Raw genomic sequence first — 26854 nt, forward strand, 5'->3', positions numbered from 1 at the left:
CAAAAGAATCACTTGTTTGAATGGTCAAAATAAACTGACCAGAAAATTTGGCCGATTGTTTCAAGAGAAAATCGATTCATTTTCTAGACGCACTTTATTTGAATAAGTTTCAAATCGAGTCACTTTTGTTTTATTGTTAATTTTATCATATTTTTTTTCATGACTTTTTTCGAGACATTAAGTTGTAGTAAACTAAAATTTTTTTAGAAAATTTACCAAAATTTTGATTTTCCTTCGAGTCCATTTCTGGTTATTTCGACTATTGAAATAAACTGTTCATTCTTGATAATAATTTGATAATTCATACAGAATTTGCTCACATTTTATCTTAATGATCGTTTCTGGAGAAATTTTTACCGTTATGCTGATTAACTGATCGAAAAGAGCTTGAAGGTGAAAGTTTGGATGATGACGACGATAACTTTGACTGTCTCCACCTTGTGTACTACCTGTTGATCAACTAATTATAATGTTGAAGATATTCTAGTCCAGCCTCAGAATTTGTGAGTAAGCTGAAAAAAATTGAATATAAGCGAACGAACAATTGTTTAAACGATCATTAAGTCATCTAAACAGTTTCTATTCAGTTAAATCAACGATCAACAAATAAACGAACAAACGAAAATGTCTAAGGTTAGTTTCGTTATTGTGTTTACGGACTATTTTGATCTTCATTTTTATGTATCAATTTACCTTCTAATTTGTTTCTATTCTGTTTCTATCTTTAGGCTATTTTCTTATCCGCTTCTCTCCTCGTTTTGATTATCGTCGCAAGTTCTTTTGAACATGGACACGGAGGCCACAGTAACACTTACAGAAAACAAGATGTAAGTTAAATGAGTGAATTTTGTGTAAAACTATTGAGTTCAATTGGAATATTAATTGTTACTTACTCTTCTCAATTGAACCACAGGGATCAGGTAACTACAAATTCGGATATGATATTGTTGACCCAAAGGGAGCTAAGAACTCACGACATGAACAAGGTAAGTAGACACTCATTCCAATTAATAAATACATGGGGTACTGATTATGATTGATATTCAAAGGTGATGCTTGGGGAAACAAACATGGTGAATACAGTTTGAAAGATGTCGATGGTCGAGAGCGACAAGTCCAATATATCGCTGACAAGGCTGGTTTCAGAGCTCATCTTAAGACCAACGAACCAGGAACTGGTAATATCGATTCTGCCGATGCCATTTACAATGGTGCTGATCCTCATGGACACAGTAACACTCATGTAACATCAGGATGGGAAAATCATCATGGTCATCATGGTGGTCAACAAGGAGGTCACCACAATGGTAACCACCGAGGTTAACCTTAAATAATTATTATTTACAATGTTCTAAAACCAAATCAATCATCAAAAACAATTCCAAGTCTTCAACATCATACAATAATCGTGACTCTTGACATAATTTATTTTTTCACATCGAACTGAATCAAAATGCAATCAATCAAAATAAATCTACTCTGCTATTATTCATACATATTTCTCGTTTATTTATATTCATCTTTCTCAATTAATCAAAATGATTATTTAGTTAAAATCGTTCTTTACATTGAGACCAAATTATTTGACAATCAGTTCGAAATGCGAAAAGTTGAAAAATCAAATTGCTCTGAAAATAGAAAACCACTTTACTTTTCTGTTAGAATAGCTCCCGTTGCTATTCATACGATTTCTTTATTCTGGTTTTCTTTTTGTTGATTAATTCTGTTTCATTGTAACTCTTTTTTATTGGCCTTTTGTTTAAGTTTATTTGATTTGATTTTCTCTCTCATAATTGGTTAAAGTGGTTTCATCTAATTAGATTGTGATTAGAGAAAAAAAGATTCAACAAACAGCCAAGAACATCAAATCATCGTCACCTGAGTATTTCTTGTTATTTCCATTGAGATTGTTGTTTCTTTGCTTAGAAAAATTATCCTCACCTTCCCTGATCACATATAAACATCCAATATGTTGCCCAATCATCGAGGACCAGGAACGCCAAATCAAGTGGTTGGTCCCAGTGGACCAGGTCCATTAGGTAATCAGCAACCACCGCCTCCACCTCCTTCATATTTTACCGCTGAAGAGATTAAATTGGAATTGTTGAGGAAACAAGGTGTTGTTTATAGTACAGTTAATGGTGAACTTTTTCCCGATTTACCAGAACAGGTTGACAATTATCGAGATTTATCACCTTTAGAAAATCCCATTGCTACCCAATCGACAACATTTGGTTATGTCAACAGTATTTACCGAGCTGTCAACATGTGGACTGGTGAAGTTTATTGTTTAAGAAGAGTCCATGGTTTCCAACCAAATACAAATAATTTTAAAAGCTTAAGCAACTCAATTGATGCTTGGAAAAAATTGGATCATTCAAATGTTGTTCCTCTTCGACAAATTTTCACGACCAAAGCATTCGGAGACAATTCTCTTATTTTTGTTTACGACTACTTTCCTGGTGCCCAAACACTGATGAGCCAATTTTTTACTTTCCATCATCACCATGGAACAGGTGGTTTAGGTGGACATCACAATGGATTAGTTGGAACTGCTCGCCCATATAGTCAACAGCAATCATTTAGAGCGAAACTTTTACCCGAACCTCTTATTTGGACCATAATTATTCAGTTATCATCGGCTTTACGCACAATTCATGCCAATGGTCTTGCCTGCCGTGTCTTTGATCCTACCAAAATCATCATCACCAGTGGTCAAATGCCAGACAACTCACCTGCCTTGGGCCAATATCATCCAAATCCTAGGCTACGTTTAAGCTCTTGCGGCATTTTTGACGTAATCTCACCCAATCCGTTCCAAGAGCTCGCTCAATGTAATCCAAAAGTTGTTTTACCTCAATTACAGCAAGAAGATCTTATTGCTTTAGGAAAAGTTCTTCTGGCTCTGTCATGTAATTCCTTGAATGCCGTTGAAAGAGAAAATTGGCCTCAATCGATGGAACTAATCTCCCGTAACTACTCAGCCGACCTGCGAACATTAATCCTGTTTTTATTAACAGTTAAACGTGGAAATAACATTAATGAAATTATGCCCATGATAGGTGGTAGATTTTATGCTCAACTGGACACCGTATATTCAAGATACGACGTAATCGAAAATCAATTGGCCAAAGAAATTGATAATGGTCGACTTTTCCGTCTTTTATGTAAATTGGGAACCATCAACGAAAGACCCGAATACCGAATGGACCCACAATGGTCCGAAACAGGTGATCGCTACCTTCTTAAACTATTTAGAGATTATCTATTCCATCAAATGTCAGAAGATGGTCATCCATGGATCGATATGGGTCACATTGTAGCTACTTTGAATAAGCTTGATTGTGGATCTCAGGAAAAGATTTGTCTTGTTTCCCGTGACGATCAAAATGTACTAATTGTTTCCTTTGCGGAGCTTAAGAAATGTTGTGAAGTCGCATTTAACGAGTTACTATTGTGATGACAGAACACAAAAACCACGATCATCATCATCTTTTCATTATGAGAATCCAACATCTGAACGTAAAAAAAACAATTAAAAAGCAAAACAATCAACAAATCAACAGATCAACTCAAACTGACCACTTAACACAATCCAAAAACTGACGAAAGATAAAACTTTAAGCAAGATTAGAGAATAAAATCAAAAGTACAAAAATTAAGTAAATGAATATTTTTTGTTCTGATTCGATATGATATTTTTAATTTGTTTAAATAATTTTTTTCTCTATCGTTTCCGCTTCTAATTGTAAAATTAATCAGAATTAATTTGAGTAAAGATTAACTTTTTAATTGTTTATTTCTTTTTCTGTTTAAGGTGAAAAAGAGTTAGCATTTAAATAGAAATTATCGTCCAATCAAAAATAAATGTATCTGAGGTCGTGCAAAAAAAAGGTCGCGAATGTGTAATCCTGAACGATCAACCACTGTACCAATCGGGAATCGAATCAAACATTGAGAGAAGACACCATTTGTCAATTCGTTTCTTAAGTTCATTGTCGATGGTCGGAATTTGTTCACGGGAAAAAGTTATACCCGTAAATGGATCAGAAGGTTTTCTAGACCACTTTTTCTCAAGTCGAATATATTTATGAAGATAAGCTCGATCACAATTTTTACCACAGGGTAGAAGCATCGGGAATTCCATCAGTTGACTGGTAAATGGATCAATAAATTCTGCCGGAATATTGTTCTCTTGTGCTCGAGTTGACGCTTCGACCATTTGTAAGCCTCTTGAAGCACTTCCTGGTAGATGATTGAACATTGGTCGTCGATGAGGGGCTTTGACCGGAGTTTTGGGAATTTCTGGTTTATGGTTAAGAATACGATCAGTAATTGATCTGAAACTTGGATCAGTAAATGATTGTGGTGAAGGTTGACCGAGAATGACAACCTTATTGAATGTGATTCTTGTCCTTTCCGGTAAATGGCTTAATTTGATTTTTAGCTTATTGATGTTTAAACAACTTGATTGATGATCAGATGAGATTCCAAATTTAACCGAATCAATTAAAGGGTAACAAGGATCCATATTGAAACCAGAATTTCTCATGTTGTCACTAATTTGATAGGCTTTGTTGATAATTGTAACGTTTTGTTTTGGAAGAGCAGGACAACGAAAAATCCGATTAGGCAAAATTTCATTTGGTGCATCGAAAATATTTTGCTGTTGTTGTTCATCTTGCGCTTGCCAGGTCAGCACTTTCAGGCCACAAGTTCTTGTAGACGATTGTTGTCTAAATTGACTATCAATGGAATAACTAAATGTTATGGCTCTCAGATCAATTGGAACTTTAAATTTAAATTCTATGTCTTTAGTAGCACTTGGAACAGTTGATCGGCTAATTTCACCTCTCTCCAAAGTGGTAATAAAAGCAATGCTAGAAGTAGAATCAACAAAGGAAATTCCTTTTCCAAGCTCAGCACTTGTACCATATTTTAAATTACACCAATCGATTGACATGGTGAAGAGTATTGATGATTCAAGACAAGCAACAAATTAACTCTGAATAAATCAGAATAAAATAAGAGGTCATCAATCAATTAATCACAAAAAAAAAACGATCCAAATGAGTTGACACTATTGAATAAGAAAATTATGTTGAAAAAAAATCCATTAGTCACTTGTATGAATCGAAAAAAGAAAAAAGAAAAATGGTCATTTAAAATTGTGCTTTAAATAGAATCTCAACAAAAAATAAGCTTAAATTTAAATTATGAAACCACTAATCAAATTAAAAAGGATTAACTCTAATTACTTTAATTACAAACACGATTTAAAGATGAGTGTAAACAAAAAGCTTAGAATTTAAAAGAAAGAGAAAACCAGTTCACTTTCTTTTTGTTCTTTTTAACCATCACCATGGAAACCAAAGGGAAAAGAAAACAAAACATTAGGTTTGCGAATCTTTTGTCAAAATGTAATTTTAATTTCTTTTCATTTATTGGTTAATTCTAATTTTTTTTATGCTAATTAGTTGATTAAATATCGGTGAATTTTCTACTTACAATTAGATGGATTGACTTGCCAGAAGAAATGACGAGTCCAACTCATTTTAATCCATCCAGAATGTCGACATCCAGTGATGTGAGACCAATTTCTCGAGCCTCGGTGAGTATTTTTACAAATTAATTTCTTTTTTCTTTTTAATCGTTTTTCTTATTTGATTTGGTTTTGCATTTTTTTTCTCTCTTTCATTTTGTTAGCTTAAATCGGCGAAATCAGAGGCTGTCAAGGTCTGTGTTAGGTGTCGTCCGATGACGGAGAAAGAGATTGCTGGAGGTCATGATAGATTGGTTGAAATGGATCCAACCAAAGGTATTGTGACACTTAATCCGGTTAAATCTTTATCTAATTCAATGATTGTTCATCGGACACCATCATCTGGAGAGACGGTTAAACAATTTACTTTTGATGCTGTTTATGATGTTAACTCAAAACAGGCTGAGATTTATGATGAAACTGTACGACCTTTAGTTGACTCGGTTCTGGAAGGTTTTAATGGAACCGTTTTTGCTTATGGTCAAACTGGTACCGGTAAAACTTATACAATGGTCGGTGTCCGTGATGATCCTTCTCGTCAAGGAATTATACCAAATGCTTTCGAACATATTTTCAGTCATATTGCAAGAAGCTCAAATCAACAGTATTTGGTTAGAAGTTCGTATCTTGAAATTTACCAGGAACAAGTTCGTGATCTACTTTGTAAAGATCAATCAAGACGATTAGAGCTAAAGGAAAGAGCCGATATTGGAGTTTATGTGAAAGATTTGTCATCATTTGTCTGTAAAAGTATCAAAGAAATTGAACATGTGATGACCGTTGGAAATCAAAATCGTGCCGTTGGAGCGACAAATATGAATGAACATTCCTCTCGATCTCATGCAATATTCATCATTACAATTGAACATTCAACTTGCGTCGGTCCAGATCAAGAAACTCATATTCGAGTTGGTAAATTAAATCTAGTCGATCTTGCTGGTTCAGAGAGACAATTTAAAACGGGAGTAGTTGGTCAGCGACAGAAAGAGGCGATCAAAATAAACCTGTCACTTTCCGCTCTTGGTAATGTTATCTCAGCTCTGGTTGATGGTAAATCTTCACATATTCCATACAGAGATTCGAAACTAACTCGATTGCTTCAAGATTCATTGGGAGGCAATTCAAAGACTGTCATGGTTGCGAACATTGGTCCAGCAAGTTACAATTACGAGGAAACTTTAATCACCTTACGTTACGCATCTCGAGCTAAAAACATCAAGAATCGTCCAAGAGTCAATGAAGATCCGAAAGATGCTTTACTTCGTGAATTTCAATTGGAAATTGAAAGGTTAAAGATTCTTTTACAGGACAAGAAAAGAAGAGAAAAGTTCACCATTGGTGCTGATCTACCGTCAAGTGCTCGTGATAACATTGTACTCGACGAATCCGTCGCAAGTACCAATGGTGTTGATGAAGCTGCTGTTGAAAAACTTGCTTCCAAAATAAAAGCAATGGAATCTAAATTGTTGACCGGTGGTAAAAATATTATCGACCACACAAATCAACAGGAAAGAGCTGGAAGTGAAACGTCAAGAAATCGCGGAACAGAAACGCAGAGAACGTGAAATGGTACAACGGTTAGAGGAACAGGAAGAATCGACTATTGAGATTCGAGACACTTTTAGCTCAATGCAACAGGAAGTAGAATTGAAGAAACGCAAATTGAGGAAATTATTCGCTAAATTGCAATCAGTTAAAAGCGAAATCGAAGACACAATGGAAGCCAATAGTCGGGAACGACGGGAATTGGAAGAATTACAAAATGATCTGATGAAGGAATTGAAACTTAAATATTTGATTATTGAAAATTTTATTCCCTTGGAGGATAAAAATGTTTTCCTTAGTCGAGTTACTTATGATGAAGATGACGAGGAATGGAGATACAGTCGATTAAGTAAAGTTGAATCACTAATGATCAATCAACGACCTGTTGCTCGACCTGGATATCTAAGGCCAACAACCGAATCCGCTCGAGTTGCATCAACTCTGGGATCATGGTTACCATTTAAAGGGGATAATGTGATTAAATTTGATCTAATTATGCCCAATCGAATAACCAAAGACTATAATATACGAAATGCACAAAAATCGGCTTTAGAATCAGCATTTAGACCGGAAGAGGAAATTCTAATCGATGCAAGGTAAGAAATAGACTTATTAGTATTCTGTTTTTCCTCTTATCTAATTAGTAATTACTTATTCTCTTAATTATTTCAGTAACTTACAAAACAAAATGGATTCTACTCGATCTCGACATCGACACAAATCGGAATCAAGTAAACAATCAACTCGACCCAAGACAAGTTCGCGACATTCCCGAACCTCAATGGACCATCACCCCCAATCATTAAGGCCAGACACCGCTGGTTATATCAACCACTGGAAAGGAATAGAATCTGGACAATTAAGCGGAGACGATTATTAATTTACGAACCACCTGAATTAATCTCATCAACTAATTGTTATAACAATTCAACAACAACAACTACAACTTCAGAGTCACTGTTATTTTTCATTCTAATCATTCATGTTATTATTTGTTTATGTTTTGTTTTTATTTTAATTTCTTAATTTATTTTTAATTTATCATCACCATAATAATGAGTAACATGACATGTTAGTGGTTGTCTGGCTTATAATTACAATCAACTAAACTCAAAATAAAAACTAGTCACCAATTAAAGCTAATTAACTCAAAACAACCTCAAAATTATTCAAATTGTACTAAAAAAATTAACTAATATTATCGGTTATCGGTTTATTTTTCTTCCAATTAACAGTAACAATCAAATCATTCGATTAATTATCCAAGCAACAAGATAAATCGTGACACAAATAATAAACATCAACCAGTTAATTAGTCGCAATTAGATAAATTCACCTCCATCTCCATTAATGAGTGCGAAGAAAGTTCAATGATGGACAAAAATTGGAATCAAATTAATCGTCGATTTGATTATTGACCATTAACCGAACTTTAAACCAACGGATCGACATATTTGACCTTGTAAACGTAAATAGTTCGAACGGACATATATTTCAATTTACTAATCATAATCAAATTACCATTAATTGTTCATAAAAAAATCATGTCCTTGGAGATGAATTTTATTCATACAATGGCAGTTAAACGTTAATCACTTGGATTGGAATCATATGATTAACTTTATCTTGATTGATTTCTGTCCGATAAAATTATAATAATAATGAACAGAAAGACAATTAATCAAGTTAATCATCGTTAAAACATTTTATTAATCACTTACATTATGAAATTGTAGCAACTCCTTTTCATTTTTTTTCTCGAGATTAATTTTCATGATTTAGTTTCTGTGTTAAATTGCCAAATCAACTGATCTGATTAAATTTAATTAATCAATTTGATCATTAAATAGAGGATTTAAATGTACAACAGTTACGGTGCCACGAGTGATTCCGTTGAATCAGCCCATTTTGCCGACATGGAGCTTGGTGGTTACAATGTTTTCTCCGAGAAATCAGTTCGACTCGGATTTATCCGTAAAGTGTTTGGCATTGTTACAATTCAGTTGATCATAACAGCGCTCATTGGGACAGCATTTTTTGTCTCCGACAATGTTAAACAATTTACGATTGAAAATCCTTGGACAATCTGGATTTCGCTGATTGTTTCAATCATCTCATTGATAAGTCTCACTTGTTGTAACATTTACCGATCATACCCCGGGAATCTCATATGTTTGATCTTATTCACTTTATCTCAATCACTGACCATCGGATTTTACACCTCATTCAGTAGTGGAGAGGTCGTTTTAATGGCGATCGTGATAACAACCATCGTGGTGGTCGCTTTGATCCTTTTCGCTTCTCAAACTCGAATTGATTTTACTCCGGCCAACGGAGTCCTTTATTGTGCCACACTTTGTCTCATTCTCTTCGGCTTGGCTTGTATCATCTTCCCCTCCAAGATCATATTACTCATTTACGCCTCTTTGGGTGCTCTCCTTTTCTCCATCTGGTTGGTTGTCGATATTCAAATGCTCTTGGGTCGTAATAGTATTTACAGATTCTCTCCTGAAGATTATATTCTCGCCTCGATCATCATTTACCAAGATATAATCAACATTTTCCTCAATGTATTAGATATTATCACCCTTAGTCGAAGTTAATTTGAACATTTGAACATTCATTATCTCTATCATCAAATTTATCTTTGATCTCTTATATTATTAATAATTAAATCAAGCGGTCGATTGGTAATTTCTTCTGAGATTTTGTTATTTATTTCATTGAGATTGAGTTGAGTTCCATTACTAAACATGAAAAATTGGTGAAGAGCCTGAGGCAATTTATCGCCCGTTCAAAGGTCTTCAAACTAGTACAGTTTATCGATCACCGAGATTAGTCTTTTGGCCGCCGATCGACAGTTCGAGAGAAACCACCGACTATCCCGATCTCTTAGAATGTTCAAATTAATTCTCAACGGCGATACTCAGTTATTATTATAAAACTTTTACTCGAAAGAAGCAAAAATGGACTCGAAGGAAAATCAAAATTTTCTTAATTGTAGATTACTTTAATTTAATGTCTCGAAAAAAGTTATGAAAAAAATGTGATAAAATTAACAATAAAATAAAAGGGACTCGATTTGACACTTATTCAAATTAAGTGCGTCTAGATTATGATGTTTACAGTTTGATTACATTGATTGAATAAATTATTAAAGAGAAATGAAAAACTTTCTTTTGACAAGATAGTAACTAATAATGAACCAAATATTAACTGCAATTAAAACTCGTACTAATTGTTGACTGTGAGTGGTTTCGTCAACACCAAAATAAAACGGAAAGTAACCTTGTAATACATAGGAGCCAATGTAAAGCAATATTGGGTTCATTCCTGATGAAAAGAATTGAAAAGAAATCAATTAGTTAGTAATTGAGAATAAAATTATCAACAATTAACTGATTAGTTACCTGGATAAATGAAAGGTTTACCATTTTCCCAAATTCCCCAGACATCAATCAACCAGTAAAATAGAGTCAAAACAATTAGTGCCATCGATCCAGTGCAAGTTATGAATGAAAATGACCAAAGATTTTTAATGATAGGAATTAATTCAGTTTGTGACAATACCACTGAAATCGAACCTGTTGAGTTGATTGATAGAAAAATTTAGATTATAAGATTTTAGTCGTTTTTGGATAAAATCAATTGATCTTTGGAACCGAACGAACCTAAGATTAGACTTGACGAGAGCCAGATTAATATTCGTTGCCGTGAACATTTAGTGGACAAAATGACACGACCACTAAATGAACCGATGGCCGTTAACACAATCGAATTGGCAAATCCTAGTAAACCCTCTGGATCGTGCCTAAGGTCATTGTGATAAATTTCCTTCGAAGTTGCAGTTCGATAGAGGTGATTCTCGGTTAGGACAATTTTATCTATTCGATTGGCTGCTCCACCGGTACAATTGAAAGTTGTTCCTAAATTGTGAAGTCCACCCGGTCCTTGGTAACCCTTTGGACAGTATGGATCATATTCCCAGAATAGGGTTGCCCAAAAGTAGATAATTAAACAGATTGTATAGACAGACAATTCTGGAAGGAAAATGGCGATACTTTTAAGTGTCGTCAAAGTGACCGGTGGTTCATCATCGGTGGACATTGTAACTTTCGAATAAAGTACAATACTGAATAATCGACTTGTGGCCACAACGAAATAACTAACACCGAATCTTTGTAAAACTCCAGGAATACGAAGTGAAGTTAAATAACCTGAAACCAAATCGAAAAAGAAATTAATTGATCAATGATAGTTTAGTGTAAACATTTGGGCCAATTTACTGTTTTTCGAGTTCAAACAAAGTCCAATAACGAAAAGTTTTGCTGATCGATTTGCAATCTTGAGCCAAATTGAGGTAATTGATTGATTTCCTCTTTTCACTTGTGATTCAATACTAGAATATAATTAAAGTATGAGATAAAAAAATTAATAAAATGGATGAAAATAATTCACATTGACTTGAAAATAGGATAACAATCAACATTAGCTGATAAACAAAACAAATAAAACATGAGGAAAAAAGTTTACATTGTTTTGATAACCTTGTTTACCAATTAGTGTTAATTGCTAATCATTGATGGCTGGAAAAGTTATAATCGTCAGAGGAAATAATCGTAAAATCATCACAATTAGTTAACTATTCAAACAAATACGGGTAAAGTATTATTATTGTAATTGTTAAGATCAATTTAGGTTCAGGTTATTGGGTCAGATTAACACGAAGATGATAATCTAAATGATCGCTATTTACAATTCCAATTCCATTCATGATTTCTCATTCTCATTCTCATTCTTTTTCTGATCCTTATGATGATTGTCAAATTTGAGGAGAAAAATAAATCAAACTCTCTCCAATTCCATGAGAATCAGTGAGCATTTAATTCTGATTTAATCACCTGAGTGAAAGACTGACACCCATTATGAAAATGAACCAAGGGAATATAACATCGGCAATCGTAAGCCCGAACCAGGGGGCATGGTCCAAAAACGCATATCCAGCCGAACCATAATTGACGAAAATCATCATTATCATTGTCAGTCTGAGAAAATCAAGAGAAAAAAATTAAATTAAAGTGAATTTGATTAATAAAAGAAAATGATCATTAAGAGAAATCGTACCCTCGAAACGCATCTAGTGATCTAAGACGTTGAGGTTTAGTTTGATCTGTTATATCAACTCGACGGGAGGAAAAGTGCCTTCGATAAATGTACGATCCAAGAATTATCAGAGTGTAAAAACTAATTGCACAATATATTGGAATTAAATCATTTCGTCCTGATTTAAGGACGGAAATTGAACATTGGCTTTTAATTTGCTCCTTTGGTGATGTGAAATTCAATTGATAAACACCTTGATCGGTGAACCATCGGTAAGGTAAATCACATAGAGTCTCATTAATATTACTATTGGAGTTAATAGTCGATAGATCACTTAATATGGACGAGGAACCATCGCGAACTTGTAAGGTCACTTTGTATCGAGTATCGATGATTATATTGCCCGTTGATCCAGGATCAACGGTAGTCTGATAAAGGTAAGAACAATTTGAACAAGCATCGACTTGACTCCAAACGGTGATCGGCAAAGGATAGTCCAAATTTTGAGCAACTAAAAGTGCTTGATCCAAACGCAGATCCAATGAATCCATTGGAGTGTTTTTTTCTGGTGCCGATTGAGTGATAATGTTCACAGGATAGCAAAACAATTAGGGTTGAACTTGATGATTAGAAAATAGAATTAAAATTGAATGGGAAACACTGGTGATGATACTGTTATCTGAGATGAACATTAAACTGAAATCACAATTTGATTAACGGAAACATTTGATAGATGATTAGGTTACGGTTTGATTGTGAAGAAAAAGAGAAAACAATGAAGATACAAATTAGGTTAATGGAAGAAAAGTTTTGTGGGAATGGAAAAGTGATGGCGATGATTAAGTAAATTCAGTGAATCGCCCACTTACTTTTATCTCTAATTTAATGAGCCCCCAAAAAGGTAAATACACAATTTAAATTGTTTACAAAGTTCCAATACACCGAGTTGATTGACTGGATTGTTATAAGAGTTTACATACAGCAGAGAAAAGAAAAGAAGAAAAATAAAAGTAAAACCAATTATTGTGACGAAAATTCAATTCAAATCCATTGAATTGAGAGATAGAAGATTCAACAAACTGATTCAATGTGTAAATCTGTTAATTGTGAATAATTGAACTGATTTACTAAGTAAATTAAACTATTATTTCAACAATTAAGAGGCCAGAAAATAAGTAAACACTGAAAGTAAACAAAAATGACAATTGATGAAAAAACAAACAAACAAATTGATGAAATCAAATCAACAGGTTGTTACACAATCAACACAAATAATGTAATAAACAATTTAACTAATTAATGTTGATCACTTTAGATTTAATTTGGTTGATTAAAACAATTTACAAGATAAAAGTGAATTTGTTTTGAAAAAAATTGTTGCTCTTTAAATAGCTCTCAATGTCTATTCCACAAGAAAAAGTGGTTGGAATAGCAAAGACAATTGCGACAATTAATAATTAAATTATTTCCTTTTCGTTTGAGGTGAAATTAAAAATTTAAGCATTGAGTATATTGGTTAATATACTGATAGATAATTAAAATTGTGATGTTACAATCGGCGAGACTTGAATAAAAACTAAATTGACTGTTAATCGTTAATTGTTGAGCATCATTTATTTACACAATTTAAATTTTCGTTGTAATTATTAGTTGAAATGATCAGGTAACATCAATTATGATTCCCGTCACCATTAACTTGTCCACCTCCTTTTACTCATCTTCAATGAAAATCAAAATTAATTATCAATCTGCAAAATTGATATGAAAATTAAAAATTATTAAATAATTAAGTTAATCAGAATGACAATCAAGTTGTGTGTTTGTGTGTAATCCGTTAATTGTTGACGAGATCAAGTTATTGAATTAAATTCTTGTTGATGAATTTTCGAGAAGGGGAAAAACAGGTAACAATTTTCCGAAGGCTTTTTTAATTGTGTGTCTGGGTGTTTACAATTAATAAATTGTGATTAGTGAAAGAGTTAATCATTGGAAAGACGAGAGATCCTGATTAAATTTGAATGGAACCATTTCTTTCATCCTCTAATCGTCTTCGCATTTCCTATGAGGGGAGAGAGAAAATCAATCAATTAAATTGTCAACAATTTAGAAGGGAAAAAAATTAGTATCTCAGAATATTAATCAATCAATTCAATCATCATGATCTATTTAACACAATTGAAGCAATTGAATAAATTGATTGGTATATTATAAGAAAATTAATTGACTAAACATTAATCAAAAACTTCTTCAAGTGGTTAATCAACATGATTAATTTACAAGGTGATAAATAGAGTTGATCAGTTTACAAGAGAAATTGTAATTGTTTTCTTTTCTCATGATTAAATTACAGGAAAGACAAAAGGGTTAAACAGTCAATGTCAATTTTCATTCTTCCCGATTGTTAATTGTTAACAATCAAGAAGAAGACTCAGAAAGGAAGGTAAATTAAGCTAACTGAATGCTTGATATGAAGCCAATCTCTTCCTCGACTTCCAACAATTTAATTAACAAGTTCGAGAAGGAGAAAAACAAAATGGCAAAAATGATGAAAAAAAAGAAACATTGACAATCTTGATGATATAAATTGTAATTAGCAAAACGTTTTACAGATTAACTGTGAGAGAGAAAGAAAAGAGCACAAAGAGAACAATTAATTACCTCGTTAGTTAAGATGATTATTCGATTTTCAACTTTAGGTTCTAAACGGCGTAATTCCAGTTCGATATCACGATGAATCGGATCGGGTGATGAAGATCTGATTGTTGATGAATTATTATTTTCCGATGAGACACTTCTGATATTATCACTATTATTATTGTTACTATTAGGCACTGATGGTGCATCAAGGCTCATTGTGAACGAAGCTGAATGAGCTTTCGATGCGGAGACAAATTTTTGTAAATGACGAGAAGGCCGTCGAACGTGATTCCTGAGCGCATCAATTGAAGCGAAATGATTTTGAATACATGTACATAGTTCGGGACATTCCTCTTCGGGTACAAGTACTTCGCACTCTTTGAAACAGGTATAACCATCTTTACCTTGATAAAGGTATTCCTTGGTTGCTAAGCGATATTTTTTGGTTAAATCGACAGGTTTCCCACCGATTTTAATGAAATTAGGGTCAATCCGATGTCCGGGAGGTTTAGATGGGTCAAATGCGAACTGGACACCGGAAACTTGAGGGAATCTACCTTCCAGTTTAGGCCATTGGGATACACCGTTTTCCAATGCTTTCCAAATAATCTCACCGCTTGCCGAAAGTACAATCATCGGATCCATAATTGGCATGATTCGAACCAAATCTCTTAATTTAAAGTCACCCTTTGGATGGATTTGATCACTTCGAAGTGTCCCCGAATTGATTATCGCTATATCGGATAATGTTGATGAAAGCATAATGTCAGCAAAAAAGTTTCCTAAATTGGTTTCTTGATTGCGAATAATTGAAAATCTACCATCAAGATCACAATAAAAATGTCCTAAAACCATGTCCATTTTACCCTCGATAATATCTGCATATTTTTCAATTTGAGCCCTTAAACTTTCATCTTCAATAAAAGTCGAACGGATTTCGACCTCGTCCACTTTAACATCAACCACCGGTTGATTCCCTTTATCCACTTTATCCGTGAAGGTTATCTCTATGTTTGAAAACTGACGGAAATCAGTTCCACTTTTAATAATAAATTTATCATTAACTTTTCGTACATCGAAAACATGATCATGTCCTCCCAATATAAGATCAATTTCATCCACATTGGCAGCTAATCGTGAATCATTTGGAAATCTCATATGAGTCAAAGCAATAACATAATCTACCTTTTCCTGTAATTAGAAAACAAAAACAAAATAAGCAAATTAATTAGTATAAAAGAAAAGAAAAAGATTATCATTATTTTATAAGTGTTCTCACCTCTTCTTTAAGATGCTTAGCTAATTTTCGTCCTTCGGTGACATAATCGACAAATATTACATCTTCTACATCAATTGTCGACAATGTTGCCAACCATTCCTCTTCGACAAGACCAATTAGACCAAACTAGTAATGAGAGAGCAAAAAATAAAGTTAGAAAAGTAAATTAAGACAATCATCTTTGGATTATAAACATTTATAAATATTAACTATAATTTGGAAAGATGAATATGGATGTGAATTGGGAGCGCGAATGCAAAATGCTAAAGTTTTGGAGCAAAAATGATTCTCATCTAATGATAAGATTATAATCTGTTTCTTTTAGTAGTGAGAGAGAGAGAGAGAGAGAGAGAGGGAAAAGAACCTTGAGCCTTCCATAGATACGAGATATTCAGTGGAAAGAGTTTTTCCATCATATTGTTGACAGGAGAAAATGAATTACTGTGGATAATCAATGAGAAGACAGAGAGAAGAAAAGAGATTGGATTGAAGACAGAGAGGGAGAGAGAGAGAAGAATCAGATGAGATTGGATGATGAGATGAAAAGAATTCTCATATCTATAAGTGTATTGAGAGATTATAAGGTGAATAACGGAAATCATGTCTATCTTTTTACAGAGAGAATTGATCGAGAATTATTGAGATCATTTCAAATAATTGGAATCAAATCTTCAAATTGAAATCAAGGATTTTGTTGTTGTGATTGGAACAAACAATTTCTTTTGTTCCAATCATGATGGTGAAAAAATTTCGTCGACATGAAACTGAATCTGTAATGAAAGTTGACAAGAAAAAAGAGAAATTTCCAATGCTAAAGTTTACATGACCACCTTGCGAAGATTATGATTCTAATGATACAGTTTATCATCATCATCATCAGAATCTTCTCGATCTATTGGCTTTATACTTGTATCTATGTTTATAATGTAAAACAATTGACAAATTATCAAATCAGTAAATCTTTACATTAGATTTATTCTGATAACAAGAGGAGAGAAAATTTTCCTGCTCATAAACAATCAATTCAATTAATATGGATCATTTTGTTTTTTCCAATCCATGATTAAGTTGTTTACTATCAACATCACCAGAAAATACCTTCATCTTTAAAACTAATTAGATCTAATCTCTCCCCCTCTCTCTAATTACAAAGTTATCAATTGAAATGATGGCAGCAATCAAGGTAAATCGGTAACTACCTTTTTTCCAGCTTTCTCAATAATATGAGTTATTTGAGCTCCTCCAAGAGGTTTTCCCGTTTCAACGTCAGTAACATTACTCATTAACCAAGGGAAATTCGTCCTCTTAATGAAGGCCTCCAAGCAATCGAGACCAAAATCTGAAATAGTAAATTGTTATTGAAAAAAAGGTAAATAACAAAATTAGAATCAAGATGAACAAGTTAAGATGATATAAGGTAATTGTCGATCATCGAGAGAGAGAGAGGGGTTAGGTGAAATGAGAGCAAATTTGATGATTCGAGAAGGCGAGAGGAAACATCGAAAATCGTATGAGAAATCGTACCATCGATTTGTAAAGTAAACAAGAAACATTCTGACACTTAATCTGAGGGCCTTGACAACAAAGAGACACAGAATCATAATATAAACAGTAAATAAGAGCCTGAATATGAGCGCATGACAGAGTAATTTAAAAATTTATAATTCGTAATTAACATTGGAAAAGGTTGATGGATAAGAATCTAAGTAAAAGGGCTCAAGATAGATGAAGGATATTGTAGTGAGAGAGTAATGATAATCTATCCTGGAGGTAACGGTGAAGTGATTAATAATAGATAAGTTATTGAGAAGGTATAAGATATTAATAGTCAGGTAAATGAGTTAATCCAAAGTCACAATTAAAGAATGACAAACATTATTGGTGACATTTGATGGATTGAAAAATCACCGGTGTGTATCTTTTGTTATTGGTTAACAAAAGAGGTTTCTAGCTGCTCTCCCTCCATCTCTCTCTCTCTTTCTCTCTCAGTCTATGGTTATAATCGATATATGTTAAGGTTAACACTCTCGATTAGAATGACAATTGATTGATCTGTTGGATCCTTTGATTGACAATTAGTTGGATTCGATTTTCAAATAGATTAGATATTGATGGGATTCTCACCGAAATCGTGATTTCCAAGAACAGCACAATCAACACGACATTCGTTTAGCACAGGTATCATTTGCTCTCCATGGGTAAATGTACTCACTAAATATCAAGAAAATGAAAAGAACATGTGAACAGATGATTAGTTAAATATTAGAAAATGATGAAGACGATCAGCTGAGAGATGAATAAAATGAACTGCGAAAGAGATACAAGAAAAAAAACTAACTTATCGATGGAGAAACACAATCACCACTAAATAGAACCATAGAATTTTCATCAACCAGTGATAAAATGGCAGTTTTGAATCTCGAAGCTCCTCCACAAGGCTCAGTGGTTCGAGGTTCGACATTGTAAACATCATTGAAATGCAATATCCTCACTTTACACGAACCAGAATTCACAATCGGTGAAGACATGACGATATTTTCAGAATTTAAGATGATGGCGATGAAAAGAAGATTAATTTATATAATTATCACAACAGAAGCTTCAAAATCTAATTAGAAAAGAAGAAAAAAACAAAAGGATTTAGTAAATACACATAATCACGTTGGAGAGCAGAAGATGCAAAAGATAAAGAGAGAGAGAGAGAGAGTGAGAGAGAAACAGAAAGAGACCAAGATGCTAAAAAGAGAATCGAATTAAATAGAAAAGGTTAACACTTTTAGGCTTTGGAATAAATTGGAAAAGAATGTTTTGTATTTTCATGGAATTGGTGTAATAATCCATGTTAATCTTACCTGTTTCATGAAAGAGAATTAGGTAAACAATCAGAGGAAGATGATGATGATGGTGATGATGAAAAAGAAGAAGAAGAAGAAGAAGATAAATGAAACCAAAAGGAAAATCAATGATATAAAAATGCAATAGAAAAACAAGAACAGAAAAGAGAAGAGAGAAAAAGATTGAAACCTTTACTTCCTCCTCTTCTTCTTTTCTCTTTTAATTAACGAATTAAATTCGTAATCAATTAAATTGTTGGAAAATTGAAGAGACACAATTTAAATAGAAATTAAAATAATAATCACAATTTAAAAGGTAAAGAAAATAAAATTAATTGCGAAGAGAAAAAATCAACAACACTAAACGTTCTGATGGTTAACCAGAAATGAAGGAAGATAAAGATGACAAATCTTTCTCCCTCTTTTCTCTCTCTCTCTCTCACTCGATTTTTCTCTCTCTTTCTCTTATCATTCATCTTCTCTGTCTATTTTACTCTCTCTCTCTATTTCTCTCTATTTCTCTCTCTCTCTCTCTCTCTCTTTTCTGTGTCTTCATTGATGATGATTCTCTGAATCTGAAAACACTTTTTTTCATCTAATCAAAGTTTTCCATAGGAAAAGATAATCAAACTAATTAACTAATTGTAATGTTTAGTATTACATCGTATCTGATCTGATAATTATTATGATCAGTTAATTATTATCTCAATTACAATTTACATATGTGTTTAACCAGAGGTAGTGATGAGAGAGAAACTAAATTAAAGTTAATTACTTCAACAATTAGTTATGGTTTGAATTAATTTTTTCATTTTACTCCTAAGTGTAGATTTGATTGTAACAACCATGATAATCAATTAAATAATCACCTTACAATTTAGTTAACTGATTACGATTACGATTTAATTGATTATTATCATCATGGTAATCAATAAATTGTCTAGAAATAACTTACAATTAATCATAATATTTTATATATACCAAAGAAATCAAATTAACCTTAAAGATAATATTAAATAATCAGAAATATCAACTTACCTTCAAGAGTAATCAACAATTAATCCCTCTAGATAATCAATATTTAATCACGATAGTCAATATCTTGTCAAATAATATAATAAAATAACAAGACACAATCACAATCAATTGGGAAACAATCAATCAGTTAGTTGATTAGTTAACAATTAACAATTGACACGAATTAAACTTAACTTTGTTGTTTTTTTGTTGTTGTTGTTGCTAATTAACAATTAGAGGGTTAATTTTGATTCTAAATTGTGATAATTAACCTTGACTACGATCAATAGCTTTATTACTCGTAATTAATTTAACTTAAAACAAGTGAATCAAATAATTAACTAATCTCTTGATTTATTGAAATTAAACTGATCACCTTTAACTTGATTCTGGTTATATTTAAGTGTTTAATTGTAATCAAAAGATGATGATGATAATCAGGTTTGTTGCATCATTTAAATTGTAATCAATTTAAACTATCAAACAAATTAACTTTTACTATCATGTTTAACTAATTAAAATATTTAGCTAGTCTCTCATTAATATAATAACTACAATCAGCTAATTGTTAATCAATTATTTTGTGAGTTTTGTTTAATTGAAAAAAAAAATCCAATTGATTAAGTTTAATTTTAATTTTGTTTTTTACTTTAATTGTTACAAAGGGTAAATTAGTTTAACCTTGAACTTGATTAACGTCCCTGAATTGTAATTGTGATGATGGTTCAACAATAATAATCAATTGTTACTAATTGATTGTGATTAAATAAATCCAATTAGACCTTGATTGTTAAGTATCACTTATTGACAATTAATATTAAATGAGCAAAAAAAAACAAATTTGATTTACAAGGTTTATGGAGGCACCTTAATTGTTATTTCATTAATATCAATAATAGTAATTACAATTGATAATAATACAATTAACTTTACGATGATTAATCAAGTAAATGACAATTAAAGTGTCAACAACTGAGAAACAATAAAATTGAACAATTAAAAATCATTTATCAATAAAAAAAAAAAGTCATTGACAATTTAAAAGTTTAATAAATTGTAACTTTCAGGTTACAATTAAAAGTAATTATTATTAATTTAACAGAGATGATCAGTAAATCATAATTGTTAATGATTAACATGATTTAGAAATGATTAGATGTTAAAACTTTGCCTGTGGGGAAAAAAATGGTTCAATGTTTAACAATTTACTAATTGTAAACAATTGAAAAATGGATAAAAATAATTAATTTAATTCTCAGCGATTTTAATTGTAAATTAATTGAAACATTTTCATTCAAATTGAATAAAATAAACTTGGAAAGTGATATAATATCATATGTATTTACATAGACTTGATAATTGTGATCATAAATCATTGATCCGATCAAACAATTAAGCCATTTTTTGTTTTCTCATCCAGTTAATCAATCAGATTATTAATTGTTGCTAATTGTTAAAGTCGATTGCTGAGTAAACTGGTTTTAGTTTCTTGACTTGAAACGGCACTTGGTAATTTCGATATGAAACTTTTATTAGTTGCGATTCGATTTTTAATCTCAGTTAAACTGCTCTTTTTTAATTGTCCATTTGATGATTTAGAATTGCTTTTAAAAGTTAATGAACAAATGAAAAGGATAATTAATGTAGCAGTAAACAATGAGTAAATCGTTAATTGATTTTGTCTCCGTTGAATTACTCGTAATTGAGGGGTTGGTATACCGTCGATAGTTATGTTGATTGGTATATCGGAGGTGAGAAACTTTTCCGTTAACTTATTAGTTAGATTGGCCCCAACTGACCAAGTAACTGGCCAATTACCTTTCTTACGTTGACCCAGAGTACAGGTCAATTTGAATCCATTAGAATCAAGGTCAACAGATTGAACAGTTTCCAAACAAGGGTCATCATTAACATAGACCACAAACTCGTAATCTCTGTGGCTGATGAGGTCACTACCTCTGTCATTTAAGATCAAAGTAAATTGAACCAATGGATCGGTCAAGATTATTGTATCAGGTGAAATTGAGATTACCGTTAAACATTGGTCAATGTCTTGACCATTGTTCGGACCATCGATTTCTCTCTGCTCACAACTAGCTGAGAATGTTGTTTCGATCCAATCACAATTAAAATAATCACCGAATATTAAACACGATAAGCAATTGGGAAGATACGAACAGTTCATTAGTTTAAATGAAAGTAGTTCTCGATGACTGGGCGAGTAAATTTCAATCGATCCAGTGGAAGCGTTTAAATAGGGTGAATATAAAGGTCCACGGGTCAAATTGCCGACATTTCCAATATAGTCACAGGTCCATTCATCTGAGAAAAAGGGTGGTACTCGAAGTGGACAACTGTAAACTGACCCATTGGTTTCAACTCGAATTGCGAGGTGACAGTAAACTGGAAAATCTAAATAGACAAGAGTGAAAACCACCGGTGGATTGGATGATGTCCAATAACTCCCAGAGAAAAGTCTTCCCTCACTATTGGAGGGAAAAAGGGATTGATTAAGGTCACATAAGTTCGAAACTTGGTCGGTGATAACTGGACAATTTTCTAACACCCTGGAAGAGATGAACAGTGAGGAGAGTGTTTTTCCAATCCCTTGGGTACATTGTTGATGAATTAAATCAAATCGATTAGCATCAATTGGAATGATCACAAATTCATTAGTCATTCGATAAGAAATAAGTAACCTTGATTTTAAAACATCACCAATCAATTCAGGTGTAATCGAGGTAATCAATGGATAATCAAAGTAATTATCATCATTAAAAGTTAACACCGAAAGGAAAAAAAGTTCAACAAAAGTTCCCAGTGAGTATCTTGAACACAATCGAATCGTGAACAGTTCATCTTCACCACCAAGGGTTCGAATACCTGACAGGTAAGAATAACCTTCAACGGTGGTCGCTGAGTTGATTATGTATCTAGTTAAACGATTGAAAAAAGTTGAATTGAATGATATTGAATCAAGATGAGTTAACGTTTGATTATTCAAATTGATCTTGAACAATTTGATCAAATCAAAGGTTGTCTCTGGGGGTAAACTTGATTCTAATGACTTTCTAATCTGATAATAGGTGATAAAAGTATCATCACCAAGAATAATTAAACGGTGAGCTTGTTCAATGGGAGGAGTAATCGATATATCAATTTTAAGGGTCAATGGGTCATCGTAAGGTGTATTGGTAGGTCCAAGTATATGAATCATGCCATTGTAATAAGCAAGGAAAGTTGTATCGATCGTCCAAAAGATGATTCCATCACCACGGTTTGCTGAATTTAAACTAAATTGCCGAATCGGTATAAGGCCACTTATGTTTTTCACATGATTAGTGAACTTGAGACAAGTTAAACCGTTACAAGTAACTGGTACTGGTCTGAGAATTGAATCAAATGATAAGTAGAATCCATGAAGTGACATTAATTGTAGTGTCCAAATGATGAGAAATCCCAAAAGCATCCAGAATGATTTTTTAATTACTATCGACAATTAATCCACCATGTAAATTGAATAATTAAGAGCAACTAATTAGTGGTTAATGATGATCAATAATAATGAAAAATGTTTTTTTTTGCAATCACAACGAATCCCAAACCATTAATTAGATTATATAAGTATCCAAATTAGAAGGGAATTTAATTTTACTCGAGAGGAATCAAAACATCAGATGATTAAATTAAACGCGTATTTTGATGGTTAATATCAACAATTAATCAGCCATGTGAATTAAATGAGTAAGAGTAGTTTATTACTGGATTGATGATGATGATCAATAATTTGATGGTCCCGATTTAGTTATAATAAAAATATTTTTTTTACAACGAATCCTAAATCAGTAATTAGTTTCATTTAAGTATCCAAATCAGGAGCGGATTTAATTGTGATGGTTGATTATGATTATGAAGGAAGACATGAAACATCGGGTGAATCGTCATCATCATCATCTTCTTGAGAATCAGATTCATTTTCTAATGAAAAATAATAACAATCAGGTAACACACAGAATTTACAATCAATTTTTTTTTCCAATAATTACCTTGTTGATTGGGATTTCTAATTCGAGACATGTTTCTCATTACGAGCAACATGGCCAAACCTCTAGCGTCAAACAGGTCGTTCTTATCCCCTGATAATCGATTACGAATATTTTCACAGATTCTCTGGATAAGAATAACAATTAATCGATAATTAGTTAGAAGTATTGATTGATCATCAAATGAATTACCTTTTTTATGCCAGTCAAGGTTTTCGGCCAAACATCAGCCGTTGGCTCAAAGATTTTGATGGAATCCTCAATACCACTCGAAGCTATCACTGGGACATTTGGATGCATCTCCAAACAATTTACCTGTTATCGAATAAATTAATCAGCACATAGAAACAATTAGCTAATTGAAAGACAGTTGATCGTTGAATTTCTTACAGATCCAGATTTGTCTGCACGAATGGACATCACAATGTGTTGAGATTTCCTATCCCATCCATAGATATAACCATCGTCTGAACCTGAGATGATGAAATTGTCACCAAACCAGGAACATCCTTTGATTGTTTCCTTATTACGATGACCCTGGTATTTACCTTCCTCTGTAAATGATCAAATAATAATTATTAGCGAGATTAAGTTCTGGTTACAATTGTACAAAATTAACTCACGTTTACCAGTTTTCGTGTCAAACACGTACAAATCTTCATCATTGTAAGACATTAATAATCTAGAACCTGTACTATTGTAGACTGCACTGGTCACACTGTACAATGAATTTTCGCTGGCACCCAAACTCATAACAGCCGATGGATTTGAAGCTTGATCGCTATTTGAATGATCATCGGACGACGACGACGAATCATTTGAGACGGACGAAGAGTTTGAGGAATCGTCAACGGATGGCTAAATAACAATCGAATTGTGGGGGAAAAAAGTAAATTAGACAAACGATGAAGAAAGTCGAAGAAAATATTCTAATTACTTTTCTCAATAATCGTCGGTCATATATTCTGACTTGTGGTGATTGACCGGCAACAGCAAAATAGTTTGGGGTAAAGTTCATATTACAATTGATTGAGTATAAAGGGATTGGATCGTCCAATTGATTCCTGGCAAAAGAGAAGATGGAAAATTAATATAAAACAATTGGAAAAATTTAGATCAAAAATACGAACTTTAGTACGAATAACAAAGTGGACTTATTACACCTTAAATCGATCTCATAAATGGCACCATCTTCTCCGCAGCTCAATATAACCTGTGGCTCTGTAAAGGTTAACTATTGGTGAGAGATAAAATTGATAGAAAAGATGATAGAACAATTATGGAATTGGAATATTCGATTTTGGACATGAGAGGATTAAGAATTTTTCACCTTATGAACTGCATCTGAATGGCGAGCAATACGTTTAGAAGAACCAGAAATATTATTGATATCACAGATTCTGATCTGACCATCGCGAGAACAAGTGACTATGTGGGTATCGTCAAGACACCAAAGACTTTGGAAAACGTTTCTTGTATGACCTGAGAATGAAGAAAAGAGTATATGATTTGAAAAAAAAAACCTTCGCACAGAATTTTCATTATATATTTTTAGAAGAAGAATAAAAAATTACCAGAAGAAAATGAATGTTTCAATTTGGATGATCGCCAGTCCCAAATATTGATGCAAAGATCGTCACTTCCACTGCACAAGAGATCACCTGATTTATTGAAATTTAAACAATTAACACAACCTAAGAAAGAAGAAAAAAGAAGATCAAATTTGAATATGAAAATTAACAGAACAAATTCTGTAAGAAAAAATCAGTTGCTTTGAAACGATTTGTTCATAAGAGAAGATAAACAAATGGGTTCTGATTAAGTCTAAGTACCAGTGTGACGATAAAGGAGATCAGTCATTTCCATTCGCTGGATGAAGTAGAGAGAATCGTAAGCATATTTCCTAAACCAGTACGGGTTATAATGAGTAAGATCGGGTCTCTTGGTGAGTAGGCCAGGTTTCTAGAGAGTGAGTGAGAGAGAGATAATCGTTTTGTCATTGAGCAGAAATTGCAATATTCTTACCACATTATCGCCATACTCTCGGGACATTATTTGTCTACATGAGAACCAATAAGGTCGAGGGAATGGATTATCCCAGGGAGTTGGATCATAATCCAAAAGATCCTAAGGTCATTGGAAGGAAATTGAGAGAAGAAAATAAGAAACAAAAGATTTTCATTCACAGGTAATTAGTTGATTGTCTTACACGTTCATCTTCGGTTGATGAGCTTGTCGATGTGTCACCAAGTCCAAGACTTGAGTCACTGTCTTCATTTTGATAGTTACTTTCAAATGGTAATACTTCAGATGAATCAGAGTTACTCATTTTAAATACGCAATTTGAAAAAAAGCAACTTGTTAAAAGCTAATTATAAGCAAACTAATGATTGGAAAAGATTAAATTTCTGAGAAAATCTTTAAAAATCTTTCATTAACATAGATAATTATCTATGTTAATAATATTATTATTATTTAGCAGTTTATTTGGACACTTGAGAAAATTGGATCCAAAGAATTACATTGTCGAGTGTAAAAAACAATACTAATTAGAAGCAACAATTAACTGTAATGATGAAAACACAATCAAAATAAAGTAAACAAAAATTCAGCTGATAAACTTTTCTTTTATTTTCCTTCCATTAGGTGGCAGTGCAATCGAATTAATTACAAACCCAAACAATTGGTTAATTGGGTTAACAGGTGAAGGAAGCAAACGATTTAATGAAACGCGAGTTTTAATTGTTAATATTTGATTCCCCAATTAGCTAATTATCCGAGTGAAAGATGGAATTTTTGAAAGAATCAATAAATGATTCGATGAAGGAAATAAATTGTTGAATAATTTGATTGA

General features: G+C 32.7%; 9 protein-coding genes across 10 annotated transcripts; 4 read left to right on the plus strand and 5 right to left on the minus strand.

Moving 5' to 3' along the window:
- Positions 1-487: 487 nt before the first annotated feature.
- LOC128389107 (adult-specific rigid cuticular protein 15.7-like) lies at positions 488-1366 on the plus strand. The gene is made up of 4 exons (XM_053348629.1): positions 488-633; positions 729-827; positions 914-986; positions 1050-1366. The coding sequence occupies exons 1-4, from the start codon at positions 625-627 to the stop codon at positions 1322-1324; spliced, it is 456 nt and encodes a 151-aa protein (XP_053204604.1). The 5' UTR covers positions 488-624; the 3' UTR covers positions 1325-1366.
- Positions 1367-1700: 334 nt separating this feature from the next.
- LOC128389103 (PAN2-PAN3 deadenylation complex subunit pan3-like) lies at positions 1701-3698 on the plus strand. Its single transcript, XM_053348625.1, has one exon. The coding sequence runs from the start codon at positions 1970-1972 to the stop codon at positions 3458-3460; it is 1491 nt and encodes a 496-aa protein (XP_053204600.1). The 5' UTR covers positions 1701-1969; the 3' UTR covers positions 3461-3698.
- A 76-nt stretch (positions 3699-3774) lies between these two features.
- LOC128389104 (uncharacterized) lies at positions 3775-5224 on the minus strand. Its single transcript, XM_053348626.1, has one exon. The coding sequence runs from the start codon at positions 4961-4963 to the stop codon at positions 3920-3922; it is 1044 nt and encodes a 347-aa protein (XP_053204601.1). The 5' UTR covers positions 4964-5224; the 3' UTR covers positions 3775-3919.
- A 160-nt stretch (positions 5225-5384) lies between these two features.
- On the plus strand, positions 5385-8244 carry LOC128389100 (kinesin-like protein KIF3B). The gene is given in 4 exon segments (XM_053348620.1): positions 5385-5611; positions 5707-7049; positions 7051-7683; positions 7760-8244. Coding segments are annotated over 4 exon segments (2259 nt in total). The 5' UTR covers positions 5385-5536; the 3' UTR covers positions 7968-8244.
- Positions 8245-8772: 528 nt separating this feature from the next.
- LOC128389105 (protein lifeguard 1-like) lies at positions 8773-10198 on the plus strand. Its single transcript, XM_053348627.1, has one exon. It carries the CDS (start codon positions 8947-8949, stop codon positions 9688-9690), a length of 744 nt encoding a protein of 247 aa, XP_053204602.1. The 5' UTR covers positions 8773-8946; the 3' UTR covers positions 9691-10198.
- On the minus strand, positions 10071-13645 carry LOC128389102 (heparan-alpha-glucosaminide N-acetyltransferase-like). Of its 2 annotated transcripts, none has more exons than XM_053348624.1 (7): positions 13060-13645; positions 12212-12809; positions 11989-12132; positions 11374-11486; positions 10759-11304; positions 10498-10671; positions 10071-10420 (listed from the first exon to the last, which is right to left on the minus strand). In XM_053348624.1, exons 2-7 carry the CDS (start codon positions 12739-12741, stop codon positions 10242-10244), a joined length of 1686 nt encoding a protein of 561 aa, XP_053204599.1. In that variant the 5' UTR covers positions 12742-12809; positions 13060-13645; the 3' UTR covers positions 10071-10241. The 2 variants fall into 2 exon arrangements, with proteins under 2 accessions (XP_053204599.1, XP_053204597.1); XM_053348622.1 differs by having other exon boundaries at positions 12212-12886.
- Positions 13646-13785: 140 nt separating this feature from the next.
- On the minus strand, positions 13786-19331 carry LOC128389101 (trifunctional nucleotide phosphoesterase protein YfkN-like). The gene is made up of 7 exons (XM_053348621.1): positions 18959-19331; positions 18445-18714; positions 18231-18317; positions 17306-17445; positions 16107-16232; positions 14849-16018; positions 13786-14249 (listed from the first exon to the last, which is right to left on the minus strand). Exons 2-7 carry the CDS (start codon positions 18632-18634, stop codon positions 14199-14201), a joined length of 1764 nt encoding a protein of 587 aa, XP_053204596.1. The 5' UTR covers positions 18635-18714; positions 18959-19331; the 3' UTR covers positions 13786-14198.
- Positions 19332-20973: 1642 nt separating this feature from the next.
- LOC128389132 (uncharacterized) lies at positions 20974-23550 on the minus strand. The gene has a single exon (XM_053348661.1). It carries the CDS (start codon positions 23424-23426, stop codon positions 21411-21413), a length of 2016 nt encoding a protein of 671 aa, XP_053204636.1. The 5' UTR covers positions 23427-23550; the 3' UTR covers positions 20974-21410.
- A 143-nt stretch (positions 23551-23693) lies between these two features.
- On the minus strand, positions 23694-26536 carry LOC128389133 (DDB1- and CUL4-associated factor 8-like). The gene is made up of 12 exons (XM_053348662.1): positions 26210-26536; positions 26026-26127; positions 25833-25962; positions 25575-25694; positions 25331-25482; positions 25131-25234; positions 24938-25064; positions 24624-24858; positions 24391-24554; positions 24193-24315; positions 24004-24127; positions 23694-23935 (listed from the first exon to the last, which is right to left on the minus strand). Exons 1-12 carry the CDS (start codon positions 26327-26329, stop codon positions 23865-23867), a joined length of 1572 nt encoding a protein of 523 aa, XP_053204637.1. The 5' UTR covers positions 26330-26536; the 3' UTR covers positions 23694-23864.
- Positions 26537-26854: the final 318 nt, after the last annotated feature.

Source organism: Panonychus citri, unplaced genomic scaffold (genome assembly GCF_014898815.1).
Source record: "Panonychus citri isolate SS breed McGregor unplaced genomic scaffold, ASM1489881v1 Contig00104, whole genome shotgun sequence".
Classification (NCBI taxonomy): domain Eukaryota; kingdom Metazoa; phylum Arthropoda; class Arachnida; order Trombidiformes; family Tetranychidae; genus Panonychus; species Panonychus citri.

Excerpts from the sequence above, each read along its gene's own strand:
- LOC128389132 (XM_053348661.1), bottom strand. The coding sequence starts at position 23,426 with ATGCTTTTGGGATTTCTCATCATTTGGACACTACAATTAATGTCACTT.
- LOC128389103 (XM_053348625.1), top strand. The coding sequence starts at position 1,970 with ATGTTGCCCAATCATCGAGGACCAGGAACGCCAAATCAAGTGGTTGGT.
- LOC128389101 (XM_053348621.1), bottom strand. The coding sequence starts at position 18,634 with ATGTCTTCACCGATTGTGAATTCTGGTTCGTGTAAAGTGAGGATATTG. Across the intron at positions 16,019-16,106 it reads CTAAGCATCTTAAAGAAGAG|GAAAAGGTAGATTATGTTAT; the intron begins GTGAGAACACTT and ends TTCTAATTACAG. Across the intron at positions 14,250-14,848 it reads TAATCATCTTAACTAACGAG|GAAATGCGAAGACGATTAGA; the intron begins GTAATTAATTGT and ends CTCCCCTCATAG.
- LOC128389104 (XM_053348626.1), bottom strand. The coding sequence starts at position 4,963 with ATGTCAATCGATTGGTGTAATTTAAAATATGGTACAAGTGCTGAGCTT.
- LOC128389102 (XM_053348624.1), bottom strand. The coding sequence starts at position 12,741 with ATGGATTCATTGGATCTGCGTTTGGATCAAGCACTTTTAGTTGCTCAA. Across the intron at positions 12,133-12,211 it reads TCACTAGATGCGTTTCGAGG|ACTGACAATGATAATGATGA; the intron begins GTACGATTTCTC and ends TGATTTTCTCAG. Across the intron at positions 10,672-10,758 it reads CTCGTCAAGTCTAATCTTAG|GTTCGATTTCAGTGGTATTG; the intron begins GTTCGTTCGGTT and ends TCAACTCAACAG.
- LOC128389105 (XM_053348627.1), top strand. The coding sequence starts at position 8,947 with ATGTACAACAGTTACGGTGCCACGAGTGATTCCGTTGAATCAGCCCAT.
- LOC128389107 (XM_053348629.1), top strand. Across the intron at positions 828-913 it reads ACACTTACAGAAAACAAGAT|GGATCAGGTAACTACAAATT; the intron begins GTAAGTTAAATG and ends ATTGAACCACAG. Across the intron at positions 987-1,049 it reads GAACTCACGACATGAACAAG|GTGATGCTTGGGGAAACAAA; the intron begins GTAAGTAGACAC and ends TGATATTCAAAG.
- LOC128389133 (XM_053348662.1), bottom strand. The coding sequence starts at position 26,329 with ATGAGTAACTCTGATTCATCTGAAGTATTACCATTTGAAAGTAACTAT. Across the intron at positions 24,859-24,937 it reads ACCGACGATTATTGAGAAAA|CCATCCGTTGACGATTCCTC; the intron begins GTAATTAGAATA and ends ATTGTTATTTAG. Across the intron at positions 23,936-24,003 it reads TAGAAATCCCAATCAACAAG|AAAATGAATCTGATTCTCAA; the intron begins GTAATTATTGGA and ends ATTTTTCATTAG.